The sequence below is a fragment of the Marmota marmota genome, unplaced genomic scaffold (assembly GCF_001458135.2).
Source record: "Marmota marmota marmota unplaced genomic scaffold, marMar, whole genome shotgun sequence".
NCBI lineage: Eukaryota > Metazoa > Chordata > Mammalia > Rodentia > Sciuridae > Marmota > Marmota marmota.
In genome coordinates, this window is record NW_026000005.1 from 51,206,265 (window position 1) to 51,224,470 (window position 18,206).

Genomic DNA, 18,206 nt, shown 5'->3' on the forward strand with positions numbered 1-18,206 from the left:
CTGACGGGGGGGGGGGATGCTGGCTCAAGTCTGGTGGCTGTGGGGGTGTCTCCGCTGGGTGTCTCGCGCTTGTCCTGGGGGAGTGCTGGTGTGGTGGCTGCTCCCGGAGCGCAGCTGCCAGGTTTCAGTTGTTTCCCTCGCTCAGCGTTGTCTGGGCACTGCCAGGGTGACCAGCAGGAGTGTGAAGGCACCTGCAGTCCTTGGACAGGTCTGTGAGCCCACTCACACACCCCTGGAAGTGGCCGCCTTGGTCACAGTGGTGTGAGTTCGTCTGATTCTGTGCTGTTCCCGTGGCAGCAGGGGGTGCCTGGCGGAAGGGCTAGACCCAGGTTTGCCCTCGGGACCCCTCCTCTCATCAGCTAGGATGCTGAAAACAGTGGTTCCTCCTTGACTTTCCAAAGGCCTCATGGGTGCACCTGACACGGTGCACGCTGTGGGACACACGCAGGGCCACGGTCCTGCTTAGTACATCGGCCTGAGCATCTTGCTCCCGTTCACGTGGGTTGAAGGTGCGTCTCCCACTAGCAAGGAGGACTGCAGGGTTGAAGGCGCGTCTCCTGCTAGTGAGGAGGGCTGGTCCCAGGACACCAGGTCCGTTTTGCCGATGAGCTGCCTGAGTGGGAACCTTGCTTTTCAAAGCTGTGACAGTGATGTCACCAAGCCACCCCTTGGCCAGGTCTGTGCTTGCCGAGCAGCCTCTTGAGGCAGTGCATTGTGCTGTTGAACCACCATTGCTGTCACTGACTCTTCAGTGGCAAACGCGGGTCCCCTATGATCTTGCTGGACAGCATCCCTCTGAAGCAAGTGCCCCTTTGCTATTTGGAACTAGCTAACAGTTGTAAGTCCCTCTGACACAGTCCACTGTAGACAAGGAAGATCTTTGTGACCAAAATGCCGTAGATGCAAAGCTTGTGAGCCGAGCCTGTGGCCAGGACACAGACGTGGCAGCTGCTAAGCAGACCCAGCAGGCCAGGGCCGGACACCAGGTGGGGAGGCACAGCTGCAGGGCCAGGGGAGCGGCTTGCTGAGGGCGGAGCAGAGACGTTGGGTGTAGCATCCTGATTCTGCCAAGAGAACCCTTGAGAAAGGAGTGGTGAGAGCAAAGCTGAACTGACAGGGATAAGAGAGATGGGGGGGGGGGTAGCGGATCCAGACCTCTGTTGGAGTGCAGTGTCGTCAGATCCGTGATCCTGAGAGAGTGCATGAGCACTGTGCGCACTTAGTTTTTCGGGGAAAAGAATTTCCACTTTCCCGAGACTCTCAGAGGGTTCTCTGACCCCAGAGGGTCTGACCGATGGCAGTGCTGGTGAGCATTGCGGCGTCACGCGGCCTTCATTTTGCTTCCAGCCACCTTTGCCAGGAATGAACTAAGTCTCTTTGCGGACGCTGTTCCTGGCCAAGGTATGGGGTGTATTTGTCTCTGGGTAGGAAGCCTCACGAGGAGTCCACAGTTAGAGGGCTGTCTGGGGGAGAGGGGGAGTGGAAGGTTGTCATCCCAGCCAGGTGGCTGCACTACTCTTCCCCTCATGGACTCCGCCTGAGTGCCTCAGAACTTCAGTCCCACAGAACCTGAGGCTGTGGACCTGGAGATGAGAGCCCACCACCCCCACCCCCATCCCCCCGCCCCGATGGTCACAGTGCGTGTAAGAGGCCTGCTCAGGGTCTCAGCCCTCAGTGATAGCCCCAGCTCCCCTCCCCTGGGGCCTGGCGGGAGGTGCTGGTTGGTGCCCCTGAGTAGGGCAGCTCGACTGGGAGGAATCGCACCTCCCGCATGTCTACATGAGACCTACTTAGGCTGGCTTCATGCATTTTAATACTCTGAAATCTTTTCTTGGTAATTTCTTGTGTAAGATTATATCTTTTATTTCTCAACCCCCCCAACACAGGCTTTCCACATTCAGCCAATAATGCTGTTGACCCTGAGAGGGACCGGGGGCCTTGCTGTCCTGGGTCTGTGTGGATGGCCTCACGGAACAGCGAGACTTTGGATATCATGAGCTTTGCATGTCTCCCCGCTCACCTCGAGTGTGCGGTGCCCGAGGGGAAAGGGCTGCTCAGGCTGTCTGTGAATTGTGGGTGGCTGCCTTCATTCCCTCCTCCAGGGCTTTAGGTCCTGGGGGAATGGGGTTCTGTGTGGCCCTATTCCTCACAGAACTCTTTCAGAGGTGTAGAGAGGTCCTAGAGGTCGTGAGCCAACCTAGTCTAAGGTCTCAGCGATGCATTCTTCATGTTTCTCTCCTCTTTTGACTCACCTCCCTTCTCCTTGCCGTTGTTTTTCTTCCTTCCTTGTTCGGACAGTCGCAGCCTGACGTGGAGTACGGGGGTCCCTACGCCTGGGTAAGACACTCGTGTGGACTTTGCCGTGTGATCCTAACCGTGTGCTGTGACAGACAGTAACCCTCGATGTTCCTGGAATCTCATGGGGTGACTTTGCGAAACACTGTGTGTGTGTCTTGTGCATCTACAATTCAGAGGATGAGGTTAGGAAGGTGGGTCCCCCTCCAGGGTCTGTGATCCATCTCCCGGGGCCGCCTGATCCTCGCACGTGGCCCTGGAACCTGGATGTCCGTGCGCAGACACTCACTCACCAGGTGTCTTCGAGTGCCACTGTCTGGCGCAGGCCCTGTGAGCAGCTCTGTGCATGCCAGACAAGGGGGTCAGTGGGGGCCTTCGGGAAACTCACATCAGATCAAAGATTCCCAAGGCCTCAAATTTCCTTTAAAAGATTGAATGTAACGTCATTTTGCCTGATTTTTAAAAAAGCATTTGTTTCTAATCTACAGCCATTCAAATTAAATGGCAACCATTTGGCTCTTCTGCAAAAAAATACTCCTTGAGAAAGACCCCAGTTCCAGTCACAAAAACGGAGGCTTTTGATTTAAACTTGGAATTGCTGTTTTTATAAATCCGAGAGTTTCTGTGCCTTATGCTTTCTGAAAACCTGTAAACTTTATTCTTAGAAGAAGAAAAATTCAGTCTGACTAGAAAGCACAGCTCAGCCAAAGGTGATTCGGTACTGAAGTCAGCATATTAGACAGGAAATCGCATTAAAGACATCATTTCAAAGCCTTTTGTGCTTATCTATTACTACTTCATTTAAAAATTATTTGACACATTCCTGTTTTAGAACGTATTTTTGTATTTAAGGTAATGGTTAGGAACAAGAGCTGTGCACCTGCCCTGCGTGTTTGGTCCTCCGGGGGTCCCCAGTTCTGGGTGGAAGGGATGGCTGAGGAGGGCCATCTCCTGTGGCCACTGCAGCCGTCCTGGCCTGGTGAGGTTGAGGCCAGCTAACTCCTGCAGGAAGCACAAGGCACGATGAGATTCAGGAAGCATCCCTCACAGAGCATCTGTCACTTACCTACAGAGCCCTTCCGTAGTGCCCTTGTGTGGCAGTCCTTCTGTTCTCTAAGGAATTGAAAGTACTGGCAACCCTGTTTTTCTTTCTTTCTTTTTTTTTTTTTTTTTAAATATTTTTTTAGTTGTAGGTGGACACAATACCTTTATTTATTTATTTTTATGTGGTGCTAAGGATCGAACCCAGGGCCTCGCACATGCTAGTCGAGTGCTCTACCACTGAGCCACGTCCCCAGCCCCTTGGCAACCTCTTTTTAGGTGGCTCCTGGCCACCCTTTGTGTTTTAAACTCACAGTGCATTTTGCTTCCAGCCAGTCCTTGATGGGTAGGTGTGTAGGTGAGCTGGGTCAGGAGCGTGCTTTGGCTTTCACTTCCTAGTGCCTCTCTTTTTAACCTTGTCCGTCCTCTGCTGGACAGTGCTGGTCTGTGAACGCCCTCTCGTATTCCCTCCAGCAGTGTTCCTCTGTGTTGCTGCACCTGGAAGCTCCCTATAAAACCTTGCTCCTGGATCCTGGCAGCATCCAGTTTCCTAGGTCAGGGCCTGTGTCCCTGAGAAGTATGCCAGTGGCCGTGACACAGGGCGCCTTCAGACTGCCCTCTCGTAGCCTTGACCAGTGAATAGCATGCAGAAGGGGACACCACACAGGAAGGAGAGAGAGACTTTGTCGAGCAGAACTAGAGACCTGATGTTAGGTGGCATTGATATGCTGCCTGTGGGCACTTTATTGTCTTCTGGTCGACCTCTCTTACCATCATGCCCTATGAAGTAGCCCCACCCACCCAAATGCACCATTCAAGAGGAGAGGGTGGTGGCGGTCTGTAAGAAGGTCAGACTGCTTCTCACTACAGGGTCAGCGAGACCCTGTAGATTTGGGGATGTGGAGGTACAGCGGATTAAGTCATTTGCTTAAGGGTTTCCGTTTGGAGTTTGGGACTCGGGTCCATGACCCAGTGGCACCTCCTTCGTCTTCATCAGGTGTGTGGATGGCTCCCCCTCTTTCTCCCTCTGGAGCTGGTTAAGTCTCTGACGCTTGAGCTCTTACCTTGAATCAGCAGAAGTTTCCTTCTAGACTGATTAGAGCCTTTCCTTATAGCCCTGCTTTTGCCCCGGACTTGGGCAGGGAGACAAGAAGGAGGGGGAGAAGGCAGGCGTTTAACATGCTCGTCCTCTTTTACTCCTGGAGCACGGATTATGAGATCATTAGGGATGTGCTCAGGTCTCAAGATGAGACATGAAGTGGGAGGACTGGGAATGGAGAAGTAGTAGAGAAAATGTCGTCCACCAGCAACAGTTTTTCTTTGGTGAACTTTTGCATTTAATTGCAGATTGATTAGAAACAATTTCTGGATCGCATGAAGGTATTTCATACTAAGCTGTAATGTTCCAGAACTTACCCTGAACCAAGACCTGAAATCTCTGACTGAGTCTGTGCCCCCCACCCCCACCCCCGCTTGGCAGCCAGCCCTCTCAATAGCTAGGATTTGCACAGCTCCCGCATAGAACTGGACCCCAGCATGTGTGCTTCCCTCCACTGCACACTGTAGGACCCAGGGTGACATGTGACACGAAGCCCATGACTTGATCAGCTCAGAGCTCTGTTTCCTCTGGGGTTGCAAGGAGGCCATTTGGGGGCCACCAGGATTTGTGCTGCCCCAAGCTTGCCAACCATCCCCTGCACTAAGGAAACTCCATCTAAACCTGGCTGATTTTTCCTTGCTGTCAGTAGCCACATCCTCATTTATATACTGATGTTAATTTTTCTCTTTTCTTCATTGACACAGACCAATGGTTATGATGGAGAATTATATGGATCGCAGTCCCTGAGTAGAAGATCTGGCAGGGTCAGTACAGTCAACTTGCATGGCATGAAATTCAAGCAGGTTGCTTCAAAGCTTCTAAGACTTATTGCTAAATTCAGCTTTTTTCCTCTTTTTATATTATAGCAGGACTCTTCTTTTTCTAACACATGATAGAAAGAAAGATAATGTTTTCCAACTAGTAAACATTCCCTGAATGTTATTATTCAACATTCTCAGGATGACTGATGTGGTAGGAGGTAGGTAAGAAGCTGATATTGATAGGACTCTCTTAAGTTTAACACTACCTAGAAGTAAAGTCTCCCTCTTTCATTGTCTTGAGGCCCTCGGTTCGTGCGTATAGTGTGTGTGGTGGTGTATTTGGCTTTCACCAACACTTAAGTCCAACGTCTTCCCAGTTCGCATTTCTTGTTTGTAGTTTTAATGTTTTTCTTTTGCGAGGGCCTGTGTTTCCCTGGAAAGGAAAAGGAAGAGAACTAAATTGCAGTGTTTGGCTGCTCAGGGGTGAGGGTGGGAGGCAGAAGCAGAGGGCTGCTCAGGGGAGAGAGGTACAGGCTGCCGCAGGGGCGTGGGGGACATTTAGTCCCTGGGGATTTCGGAAGGTAAGCTGGGTACAGCTAACGAAGCCTCGTGAGCTGCCACAGGTCTCTTTTTGTGTTAAGTGATCTAAAATGTTCTGTTCTTATTGTCAATTTTTTAAATTACGTTGAGATATTACAAACACTTAAATTATATTTCTAGACTTCAAGTGGGTAACACAGAGCACCCCCCACCCCCACCCCCACCCCCACCCCGCCCTACTAAACCAACACAGTCTCAGCTTTCCAAAACTGGCTGAACAGGTTGCTTTAGCCTTCTCCTGCCTGCTTAGGATTACAAGTGTCTTTATTGTATTTCCTCTAAGCTCTGCTCCTTGCAGACTTTGCATCCCTCCCAGCCTACAGCTCCTCTTGTGGCCTTGCCTTGCGCTTCTCTAAAGGAGTGCAGAGCTCGGGACAGGAGCTGCCTGCTCTGCACAGCGGCCACGTTGACAGCTTGCTGACTGGCTGCAGTGTCGCAGACTTGCAGACTGTACTTCCTGGTGGCCACCAGACCACTACTCGGTGGAGTTTTATAGACTAGTTTGTAGCTTTGCCTCCTGATAGGTTGTTTTACTGTAAGTGGTCACCGAGCGGCGCAGTGTGGGCTTAGAAGTTACTTCCGAAGTTCTTTAGTGTAGCTTTTCCCAATGTTAGGTGGACCTGTGGGTCATCCCTAATGTAGCCAGCATGCCCATGACAATACAGGGTGACATCAAGCTCCACATTATGCAGATAATGACTTAGTTTAACCTTTGAGAAAGTAAAAATATGCATCATGATTAAGATTTAGATAAAGCCTGTAGAAATCAAATACAAAAGGATCTGTTTACAAAACTGCTCACAGGACGAAATTGGATGTAAAACTGATTTTAAAAATAATCTGAAAGTAGAGTGTTCAAAGAACAAAATAACCTCCCTGAGCCCCTCTTTAGGAAGCTCCCAGAGCAGAGCTGCGCAAGCATGAGCTTGGAGAAGAGTGGACAGGAATGCGACGTCCACTCCCGCCTGCAGGAGGGAATGATACCCGCTTCCTCCCGCAGGGGACCGCAGTCTCCCTAGCAGAACTGCTTGACCTTGACACCTTCCTAGCCACATTCAAAACTGCACACACGTCACCTCCCTCTGCATTCTGGAGGGATCTGATATTTTTTAAACGTGCTCAAGGGCTGGAGTGTGACTCAGTGGTAGAACACTTGCCTAGCATGTGTGAGGCCCTGAGTTCCCTCCCAGCACTGCAAAAATTTATAATAATTAAATGTACACTCAAGACATCATAAGGGCAGTTTCCTTCTGTGGACAGAGGTCTCAGCTGGAGGGGGACGAGCCACCCCCTGAGGTTCCACCTGTCCTCGGGTGTGCTGGGCTGAAGAAAGTAAAAATTCTATGATAAGCAGGATTCCAGCTACCTTAGAAGATGTGATGAGGAAAGTTCAGACTGGGAGGTTGTAGGCAGTCTGGCATGAGATTTAGCAGGTGACGACATAGTAATAGGTCAGCTACCGGGCTCCGCGAGAGGTTCCTGAAACATGAACTCTCCCGCTGCTGCACCAGCCACGCCAGCCTTCCTGGGCTGCTGGGGCCAGCTCTGTTTTATCTCTGCCTGGCGGATGGGCCAGGCTGTGCTTCTGGACTTGAAGCAGGTACTCATCACTTAAAAATGTCTCCTTCTTTGGTGCTCAGAATTCCAGCTCTGGCGGTGACGGCAGATTCTCCACGTTGTCATCATGCAGGGAGGAGAAGTTGGTTGGTTTCCATTCAAATCTTTCACACCCTTTCTTCAGAGACTGCAGGTTTCATAGCATGCGCTGTGTGTGTGTGCACTCGGCTCTCCTCTCTAACATGCCATGGGTTCTCATTTGGATTGATGTTTTGTTAAACTTTTGCGGAGGGATTATCCTGAGATACTTCATTCAGACCACCTCAACTGTCTTGCCTTGGAGTGTGAATTGTGGTTCTCCATGGACTACCGTGAAAGAACGTGCATTTTTTTTTTTTTTGTAGACTTTTTAATTAGAACTCCTTGAGAGGAATATCTTGGCCTTCTTTCCTTGACAGTTCCTGAGCAATGTTATTTTATAGGGCCCTACACACTCCGTGGCAGTTTCTCAGGGCTGGACTAGACTTGGAATGAAAATCCGGTCCAATCCAGGCATCATCACAACGGTTCCTGCTGCACACCGAGAGCTCAAGGTGACCCTGATCCTGACAGACACAGCTCCTGGTTGCTGATCAGCCTATGAGCTGAGCTGCTGAGCCTCCTAGGATTTTTTTTTTTTTACTGAATAGTAGATGAGATGTAAACACCAAAGTAGTATTACATTCATTCAGAAAACTTTATTTCCTTCTTCTTTTTGATGAGCCGGGGTACTTGTTCTAAAATAGAAGATGATCATGTATAACTAGGAAGAACCAATTATCGAGATTTTTTTCCAACTAAAAGCAAAAATAAAATAAAATGAAAGATAGTCCTCGTCAGTTAACAGTTAGATGTGAAATGGATAGGTCTCAACATGGGACAAAGGATTTACAACTCCCGGACTGACTTTTTAAGTCCCCCCTGCCCCGACCCTTTGATTTGGGTGAGTCATTTTGGGGGGGGGGGGGAGTCTGTTAGTTCATGCAGTAGCATCCCCCTGTCCTGTGGTCTCTGAATTGTGCCACTTGGTTTATCACCTCTTCTGTGAGTCCTGGGTGCATGCCATCATGTAAGTGCCAGCCAAAGGAGTCGGCTGGGAGACCAGCCCTGCAGATTCCTGGCTTGGAATTTTTCCTACCAAACTCTAAAAATTAGAAGTCAAGTTACAAAGACTACAACCTCTTGGGTCTTGTTAGCAATTAAAATCACATCTTTTTTTCCTCCTGCGTGTAGACTCCAAGGTTGGTCTCCATAGCGGCCGGCTCCTTTCACTGGCCCAGCCGCCCACTTCCTCCTGACCGTCTTCCTGCTCTGCCTCATTGGCACCTGCCCTGCACGGGTTGGCTGTGGGGGTGATTTTGTCTGAGTCGCTGGCACCGAAGCACCTTTGAGATGCAGTGAAGGTGCAGGCTGTCCCCCTGTACCCACCACTTTCTCTGATTACAGGGACTCTCCTGCTCCGACCTTGGGCTTCCTGTTGGTGGCCTTGCTCACAAGCCCCTGTCTGCCCAGAATGGAAACCGGGTCTGTTCTCCTTTCCCATCCCTTTCTCCCTCCTCTCCTCTGTGTGGCACTTAAATTGCTGAAGTGTTGTTTCAGTGGATACTTCAACCTCTGATAGACGAGGTCTGTGGAGCAGATCTCAGTGGGTGTTTTGATTGGCTCCAATATTTTGCTAAGACTTTTCTCAGTCTTAAACAAAAAAAACATCTAAAATAATTTAGGACCTAATACGGAAAAGTGGACTTCAGGAAAAGCAGAGTTCTATGAAATGTATATTTTTTAAAACTCAAGTCCAGAAAGTTAGTCTCTCGGGTCCCTCCATTTCCAGCAATTGTTCCCCCATTTGGAGTTTCAATTTGTTTTTTAAAAAATATTTTTCTTTTGTAAATGTGTCCAGGAAGCAATTTGGAAGATTTCTGTGCACCATTTGGCTCCTTCTTGGAGAGGCGGGCAGAGCAGAGTCATTTGTTTGGCTTTCTCTCCCTGTTTCCTGTTTTCGCACGGCCATGGGCAGGGCCAGCGGAGGGCCCTGGCCTTCCTGGCTGTAGGTTTACAAGTCCTGTTCCAAAGCAGAGGTCAGTGTCGGAAGTCCAAGTGCGCATCGTGGTTCAGAGGTTGAATTGTCCTCGGGTCTGCAGACATGAGCTGCTCAGTGACCTGTGGCCGGTCACGACTGGCTTTCCCCTGCTGGTCCAGCATGCCCGCTGCTGTGAGCCTCTGAATGAGTCCTGACTCCCTGAAGCTAAATCTTTGTGCCCTGGTGAGCTGCCTTTGTGCTCCAGAGTGTCCCCTCATGTGTGTTCCAGGTGTGGAGTCACCTTTGACAGGACATGTCAGCCCTGACCATCGAAGCTGGCCTAGAACTCCCTTTAGTGTGCCGAGGACTGTCACTGCTGTCCTCGGATAGAAGCACCCATGCTGTTCTGCTGCTCTCCTCCCTGCACTCACTTAGAGGCACCCCTCAGTACCTGGGGGGGGGGGTCCCAGAACCCCCAATAGCAACCCTCACCGATGCTCAGGCCCCTGGTGTAAACTGCCGTGTGACTTGCATAGGACCTGTGCACAGTGCCTGTGTTCCTTATGGTGCCCAATACCGTGTGAATGTTGTCACACTGTGCTGTTTAGGGAACAGGGACAGGAAACTCTCTGTACGTGTCCAAGACGGGTACAGTTGTTTTTCCAGGTGTTTTCAGTCCTCGGCAGGTTGAACTGTGGCAGGTGTGACCCTCAGTGCCAGGGCCGACCACAGCAGGACCCCAGGGTGGTGTGGCGCCCTGGTGGGGCTGTCCGCCCTGCCGCAGTTCCTTCTCATTCCCGTCCTTTTTTCCAGAACTCCCCGAAGAGAAGTGAGTAGGAAATGCCTGCTGCAGACTCCGGGGGCCAAGGCCTGAGAGGCATCCCGGGTTTTCCCTCCCTGTGAATCCCAGATCTGAGCTCTGAACCTGCTGAGACCGAGGCCGGCCTGGCCTTCTTCCCTCTGACCATTGCTTTCTGTCACGATAACTGAACCCTTAGGTGGCCTTGTCACTCCTCTCTTGCTGTCTTTTTCAAGGCTTTAAACACCTGCCATTTGCTTTCGTCCTCCAGCCCTGCTATCTGTCCAGCGCTGCCCGGCCTGCGGGGAGGTACCGGGTGCGTGTGCTCCCTGGGCGGCACCTCCTCGCCCCACCTGCTCGCCCCCCAATGCGTGTGCCCCTCCACCCACACACGTGCATGGGGTGTTTTCCGCCCCACGGGGGATTGTGCCTTTACAGGAGCTTACGTGTGCCGTGGTGTCCGTCAGTCCCCCGTGGTGTCCATCAGTGCTCCGTGGCCAGATCAGAGTTTTGTCTCCCCGACTGCTGACAGTGGCCGTCAGACTGGTGTTGGGTAGGATCGTTGGTCAGGAATAGAGCAATGGCAACATGTAGGTTTCCTGCTGGCAGAGAGGAAAATGGTTAACTGATGCTGATCTTTGTTCCTCTATTACTGTGAAATTTTCCAGTTTTAAATACAGGTACTTATGCTATGCAGGAAAACAGTATTCAAAGTAACTATGTTAGTAACTTCCTGAATTCCCATCAGATTGCACACATATCATTTAAAAATATAATACCAAGCCAGTGTGTTCTAAGGGAAGAGGGAAGGTCAGAGCTCCTTTAAACTGGGCCACTTTGACGTCGCCACTTGTGGTATCGTAAGCTCCTGTTTTTGTGACTAATACGTAGGATTTTCAAGGTAATCGAATACTCTGTTTTCTACTTAGCAACATTTAAAGAGTTACAAACTATTCAACATTAAACCTATAATTAACATAATTTAATTTTTTATTCCAAAGTCACCTCACATAGAATACTTTTTTTAATTAAAAAAAAAATTGACAATCCAGGATGTTTGACCAAATTCCGGATGTCTGAATTATCTGATGTTTTAACTCTGAAGTCACGTGTTTCTCCTCAGCATGGAATGCTCTTCAGCTAGCCGATCTAAGTGACCTGTGGCGTTTAGCTGCATGCTCATTGACGGCAGTGGAACTCATCCCTCCTGATTCCTGCATGTTCTTCACCCTGCTCCCTGGCTCTGGGCTGGCGAGGTGGCGTCGAGCCTGCCCTGCACAGGGCTTCCCAGGAGAGCCCTGGCACGTGTCACTCCTCCTTGGCTCACGTTTTCCGTGTTTTCTGGGTACCTGGGGACGGGAAGGCACCGTGCTGACAGTCTGTTCTGCTTGCAGGTGTCTCTGTTTGATGAGAGCAGCCTCAGTGGGGCTCGGCGGGGCGGCGCCTGCGGTTCCCGTGCTGTAAGGCGCTGTCTGTTTGCCACCCTGTCCTGCCTGCTGCATGTCCCTTGGGAGCACTTGCCGGGAGCAGTTCCAGTCATGGGAGGCACAGACCGTCACAGGGAGGAAGCGCTGTCTCCTCTCATTTTCCCACTGTAATGAGGGTCAGGGGTAATTGAATTGTGGAATCTCTGGCTGTTGGCCCAGTGTCCCCAGTAGGTCCATACTGAGGTCACAGGGAGACCAGCCTGAGTTGAGTTTCATCCGCTCTCTTCCCTTGCTAACCCTGACAAGAAGCAAGAGAAGGCAAGGGGATTGGAGAGTCACAGATTATTTCCCCTCTCAGTGGCCGAGGAAGGCGAGCGAGTCTGAGGACTCGAACAGGCATGAGTGTCACCTCCTTTCTCTACCCATGGTCCTTCTGCCTTCTCTTCAAAGGATCTGAAATGACAATTGCGGTCACAGTAAGGGGGTAGTAGCTGTAGAGTGAATATTTGCTGGTGAATGAGTGGAAATAGTGACAAAACGGGAATGAGCAGGAGCTGTGGAAGCGGGTGACCCAACTGGAAGGGCTGCCCCCCGCCGGGGCCACACACTCTGTTCTGACCTGTGCTGCCCGCGAGGACGCACTACACTGGCCACTCCTCCTCAGACCCTCCGTGGAGGGTAATGGCCTGCTAAGAAATACCTGAACCACCTTTATAATTTTGCTTTTGAAAGTAATCAGCTACTTAATCGGCTAAATCCAGTTTTATGATTAATCAAGCTGTTTCTCCAACCATCGTAGATGTTCGTCAATTCTTTTGAAGCAAGTCAGTGTGACCTACAGTTTTCCTTATAGTTTAATTTTTATGACTATCAAGTTCAACTGTTAGTTGGCACAGCACCAGTCCTGGTTGATATGTAAACAGGGATGGAGTTCTGTGTGGCATAAATCATTTAATGTAACTCCCTATACATTAAATGTTTTTTCTAGTTCTTAAACCCTTTGGCAGGCCACTAGAGAGCCGACAGGCCATGCTTAAGGCAGGAGAGCCCTGTCCTGTCCTGTGAGGATGAAGAGCTGCTAAGTGCTTGTCTTGATCAGAAAAGAGGGCATGGACTGATTCTCAGGAGGACAAGCCTTTCCAAGCCCTGGCTGTCTTCTGGCGGCCATGGCAGAGCTTGTGAAGCCCCACAGCTGGAGGCCCCCAGAGGCTCATTAAGCAGCGCCTTGGGGACACTGTGGGGTAGCAACCCATGGAGCATGGCCCCGGAGTGCTTTTTCATGGCAGGGATTTCAGCCTCCTGTGCAGGTTGCGTGGCAGTGAGGTGGAGGAGCCTGGGTTAAAAGTCCATCTTGTTTCAGCAACACAGACCCCTGCACTGGTGGCCAGGACCCTGGTGCCAGCCAGGTGCTGCACTCACACGGAGGGAGCTCAGCACGCTTTGTTAACCAGGTTCCACAGGCTGGGCCTGGGGAAGGGATTCTTGACAGAGATGTCTGGCCCGTGGCTGCAGATGAGCCTTGGGAGTGTGGTACTGAGGCTTCTCGTCTTTCAGCCAAGGAGAGTCCAGCAAGGACCCAGCCCCAGCCGAGTGGCTATGACTTCAGGGATCCTAGGCCTGCCCAGGACAGTCCTGGGCCCACCTTGGAGGACTTGCCACCGCCCCTGATAGCTCAGGAACTGCCCCTCGCAGCCCCTGAGCTGGGCTGAGGGCTCTGTGTGGAGGGGTTCCCTCAGGCATTTTGAGCCCTGGGACGTCACCATCAGTGGCCTTGTCTGATCCTGGAGCTGGGAAGCCTGCAGAGACAAGCTCAAACTGAGACACAACCTCTTTTTCATCCTTGGCCCTCTGTCTGGTCCGGTCACAGATGAGAGCCACATGGGCAACAAGAGGCAGAGGCATGATTCACACTGAGCTTTCTGACTTACATTAGTGCCCCACCCCCGGTCACACGACTCCCACACATGAGGGGGCACAGGTCCTGGAGACAGGCTGGTAGCTTGCTCAGGTTGGGCCGTCTGCCCCAGGAACCCTTCTGCCTGGGGAACTGGGCCTGCAGTAAGCCCTGGAGCAGTCGCCTGACCTGTGGCGCCATAAGCCAGGTGCAGAGAGCATGGAACGTAGTAGGGTTTGTCTGTGTCTGTAAACTGGGAGGCAAAATAATTCTGCCTTAATGGGCTGACTTCAGGGTTTCCGTTACGTTGAGCTCTCAGCCGGCCGTGCCAGTGAGCCTCCTGTCCTCACCATGGGGAACCTCCCCTGTGCCAGCTGTGCAGGGTGTGTCCCACACGGTGCCCACACAGCAATGTTGCCCAGTGTTGCTCGTTTTTTCCCATAAAGAAGTCAGCATGGGTAAACGGGTCTGGGGAACCTGGCCCTGCTGGCCCCCAGCCCTGGGAGAGATTTGATTCTTCCAATTAATGTTTGATGGTCAACAGTTGGAATCATTCATTCACCAAGTACTGGTCGTGACAGTCCTCACCTGCTCCCTGGAGGTTCATTTGTGAACAGACTGGACACGGACTCTGCGGGGGTGGAGGGCCGGTGTGTCCTACTGGGGAGACAGGCAAACTGAGAGGTGCTGTTTGAGATGAGACTGAAGATCTAGGGTTCCTTGGGCCTGTGATGAGCACGATCCCTGCGGACCTCCCAGCAGAGAGGAGGGTCAAGTACCTGGCGCAGGGGAGGTGGCTAGAGCTGTAGTGGAGGGGCCGTGGGCTGTCCTGAAGGTCTACTTCATGACACGTCAGGCTCTGCTCGGTGCTTGAAGCCCTAAGTGGTGTCCATGGCCGGCCTTCCCCAGCCCTGCCTTCTGCAGAGAGGGGAAGCACTTTTTTGAAAAACATGGAATGTGTCTAAGACTGGCTCCAAGGCAGAGCTGAGAGGCCACAGCTACAGACTGCGCTGTCGCTGGCACGGTCCTTCCCGGGAGTGGGAGAGGGTTGGAGATGAGGGGTAGGCAGGCAGAGACCCACGCAGGCCCTGGGCGGCAACCTGGCACTCTGAGAACGCCACGGACAGCTCTGAACTAACCTGAGTCTTACTTTGTTTCCATGTGGAAAATAGAGAAGCAGACTCCTCCCTAGGTCGGCGCTGAGCGCCCGCCCTGTCCTCGTCCTCAGCTCCTGCGGGAGGCAGCTTAGGCCCTCAGTCCCTCCTACCACCCGTGCTCTGTGCACAGGCGAGGCGTGGCAGACACTCGGTGCCACTGCTCCTTCCTGAGGGCTCTGTGATCTCGGGATGTTGCCATCTATAGTGGGTGCCGTTGGCCGTGCCAGGCCCGGTTCCTTTCCCAGTGCGGTTGCTCCCTAACCAGCCTCTCTTCCTCTGCCTTGCGTGGGCCAGCTCTGCGACTAACAAGTGTGCTTCCAGCGGCCTCCATGCTCGTTGCTTCATGGCTGACCCTGTTCCTTGTCTCTATGTGTGTGGCCTGCGGCGACGGCCAGCCCTCAGAGTACAGTGGCCACCTCAACTCCAGCTCCCGTGCCTCCTCCAGGGCCAGCTCGGCGCGGGCCAGCCCTGTGGTAAGTTGCCCCTGCTGCCCTTGCCTCCTGTCTCCTCCTGCCCTCGTCCTGCACTTCTCTATCCTTTACAAGTGACCCCTGTCTTCAGAGCCAGCATGGGAGGAAGGCCGAAGACCTCTCCACGTTTCATTTCAGGCTTAAATAAAAACAGGATTGAGGGAAACGGGTCCACATTTGGCTACTGTTAGGGGCATCCGGTTGTGTTGCTGAATTTCTCATGGACCATAAATGTAAGAAACTGCTGACCGTGCCTAGACGTGGGAGTCCCGGAGGGGAACCCTGGACGGTAGAAGGCAGAACATGGCCATGTGCGGGGTGTGCTGGTTTTTTCCTGTAAAATTTTGAAGGCCTGCCTTCATGTTTCCTTTGAAATGTTACCAGTTGTTGGAACCAGTGGTTTTCAGAAGCCAGTGCAGACCTGCGGTGCCCCTGCCTGGTGTTCACCGCCTGTCGGTCCTCCACGGCACACTGTCTGTGGCTCAGCACAGCTGGCCTGGCTTCAGGAAGCAAGGGCCTGTGGCTGGCCTTCTCCTTGTTAAGTGTCCTGAGTGTGGGTTGCCCGGGGTCTTCACAGCTGCAGACTCGGTCTCACCAGATCTGAGGCTTCATTTGAGGCTACTTGATCATCCTCTTCCCAGGGCCAGGGGCCCTCGGGGGCTGGCGAGCCCTGTGGAGAAGGGCAGACGGCCAGGCCGCTCTCTTCCTCTCACTTGTATCCAGACCACCAGCCTCAGAGAAGCTTAATGTGGCCCTCAACTTAGTCACTTAGCACCATACTGCCCTGTGTTGGTGTCTGAAACCCAGGCCGTGCTCCTGGTAGTAAAGTAGCTGTGGAGCTGAGGCCCCGAGGGCATAAGTGTCCCTCGCTGTGGTCCATGTTTCCCAGTGTGGTGCTGCCGGGTGGCTTGTTTTGAAGCAGCCCAGACCTTCACAGCTGTGGGGTTCACACCAGGATGGCTCCCTCGGTCAGAGGAGCCTGTGGGGTCCCTGGCAGCTCTGAGCCCCACGGCCTAGTCGAGCAGCCCCAATTCCCTGCACAGCTCAGTTCCCATGGTGCAAGGCCGAATGCCCTTCATCACTGGTAGGCAGCCACATCTTGTGGCCTAGAAAGGACGAGAGCTCAGAAGGAGCAGGTGTTAGAGTGGAGGCCCGTGCCTGGTGGACACGGGGACTGCCCCGTGTGAGTCGCACACGCACATACCCTGCCACCTGGTATCATAGGGGAGTATGACCCACTGCAGGCGTAGAAGCCACGTGCTCCAAGGAGTCAGACCTGTGCACTGGGCACGTGGCTGCAGGTGCCACAGAAACTCGAGGCCCCGCTCCTGGCTGAGTCTCTCCCAGAGCCATCAACAAGATGTCCCCTCTTCAGCCTCGCACAACTTCCTTGTTAAAACCTGACAGCCTCTTGTTACACTGCAGGCAGGTCGCTGCCATGCTGGGGGGCCCTGCTCACCAGGGCCTGCTGGGGGGCTGGGGTGCCCTGCTCTCCACGGCCTGCAGGTGTCCACCTGCGAGCTTGGGTTGTCGCACTGGGTGTCTCGTGCTCTGTGGCAGCAAAACATACCTGAACTTATCTCAGAGAGAGCAAAGGTTTTCCACGATAAATTTCATGTAGCATCACTCTCCTTATGTAGAGTACTCTCTTAAACACTCAGTTTTGGGAGAAAAAAAATAGGAGATTTTCAATTGATGGGGGAAGTAGCTTCACTTTCAAAGAATCCCAGACACCTTCCGTGCCCCCTACCTGGTGTAATCAGGTGACACGTGGAATCATAAGTCCTGATTATTTGACATCATTAGAAATTTTGTTTGGATTTATTCCAGCATCATGATGAAGTTTCAAAATGATGGCACCGTATAGTCACTTTACTAGAAAGACAAACCAGACGCAAATTTCTTCGTTGCATGCTTTCTAAATTTGTGGAAAATTAACTCCATAAAATGGGTGTAATAGTTGGGCTGGGGCTGGGGCTCAGTGGCAGAGCACTCGCCTAGCATGTGTGAGGCACTGGGTTCAATTGTCAGCACCAACAGATAAATAAAAATAAAGGTCCATCAACAACTAAAAAAATTTTTAAAAAATGGGTGTAGTAGATGGCCCTAAACAGAGGGTGGGGTGGGGTAGTCTCTGTGACTTGGGCAGAGGAGGACTGGGCCCAGTTGAGTCCGGACCTGGAGCCCCAGCCTTCTCTTGGGGCTGGGGCTGTGCTGTTGTTGGAAAAAAAAACATGGTGTGGGAGCTCCAGCCTCTCCAGTGCTGGGTTTTCAGGTCGTTATAGAGATAGGGCAATTCTTTCTTAGTCAATTGCTCATTGCACAAAGGTTGACCAGTAGTCCTCCTGTTGGTACATTTAGTGAGCAAAGATTAGAATCCCAAGGCATGCATGGGAGGGGCTGTCCTTGGCCTCATCCTGGCACCTCTACTGGTAGGGGACTGCCTGTTAGTGGTTTTCAGAGCCTTACAGGTGCCTCTGTATGGTGAAGACAGTTCCCAGGGGACACAGTTACAGTATCCTGTGTCTATCTTAAGGATGTGGGGCCAAGAGACTAGCATCTCCTTGGTATCTGAAGACAGAACTAAGCTAGCCACTCTTGCATCGTTTCCAAGACCGCTCCCCTCACATTGAATGGCACCATTTCTGTTTTCTGTGTCCTGAGGAGGCTACACCATTGTAAGGGGGCAGGTGTGTATTTGGGGCTACTAGACCAACAGAAAGTGTTGGTGGGTGTGTTCAGCCTTGTTAGTGAGAAGAAGATGGGAAGGCTGTACCCAGGCTCCCTGGCCCTTCTAGGTCAGGGGTGGTGCCTGGGAGGCTGCATGGCAAAGGCCAGTGGCCCTCCAGCCTGGTCTGTAGGAGGGACGCTGAGCCGGAAGTGCACCGGGGCAGTTCAGATGTCACAGTCTCATTTCTGACTTGGAACTCTGGCCAGGCACATAAGCTTTCTTTTTCTGCTCTTTCTTTCTTTCTTCCTTCCTCCCTTCCTTCCTTCCTTCCTTCCTTCCTTCCTTTTCTTCCTTCCTTCCTTCCTTTTCTTCCTTC

At 52.1% G+C, this 18,206-nt stretch overlaps 1 protein-coding gene across 39 annotated transcripts in view; it reads left to right on the forward strand.

The window, feature by feature from the left end:
* Window positions 1–18,206, forward strand: part of Lrrfip1 (LRR binding FLII interacting protein 1) — a 71,570-nt gene that overhangs the window by 24,182 nt on the left and 29,182 nt on the right. For 14 of the 39 annotated variants that reach the window (XM_048808815.1, XM_048808842.1, XM_048808846.1 and 11 more), the window contains 7 exons: window positions 2,299–2,337; window positions 5,140–5,199; window positions 7,437–7,499; window positions 8,839–8,916; window positions 10,483–10,527; window positions 11,606–11,671; window positions 15,085–15,162. The exons of 11 other annotated variants lie outside the window; for them this stretch is intronic. In XM_048808815.1, the coding sequence (XP_048664772.1) occupies window positions 2,299–2,337; window positions 5,140–5,199; window positions 7,437–7,499; window positions 8,839–8,916; window positions 10,483–10,527; window positions 11,606–11,671; window positions 15,085–15,162 (429 nt within the window). The remainder of the gene's footprint in view (window positions 1–2,298; window positions 2,338–5,139; window positions 5,200–7,436; window positions 7,500–8,838; window positions 8,917–10,482; window positions 10,528–11,605; window positions 11,672–15,084; window positions 15,163–18,206) is intronic. 14 more of the 39 variants (XM_048808816.1, XM_048808821.1, XM_048808825.1 and 11 more) reach the window with 8 other exon arrangements.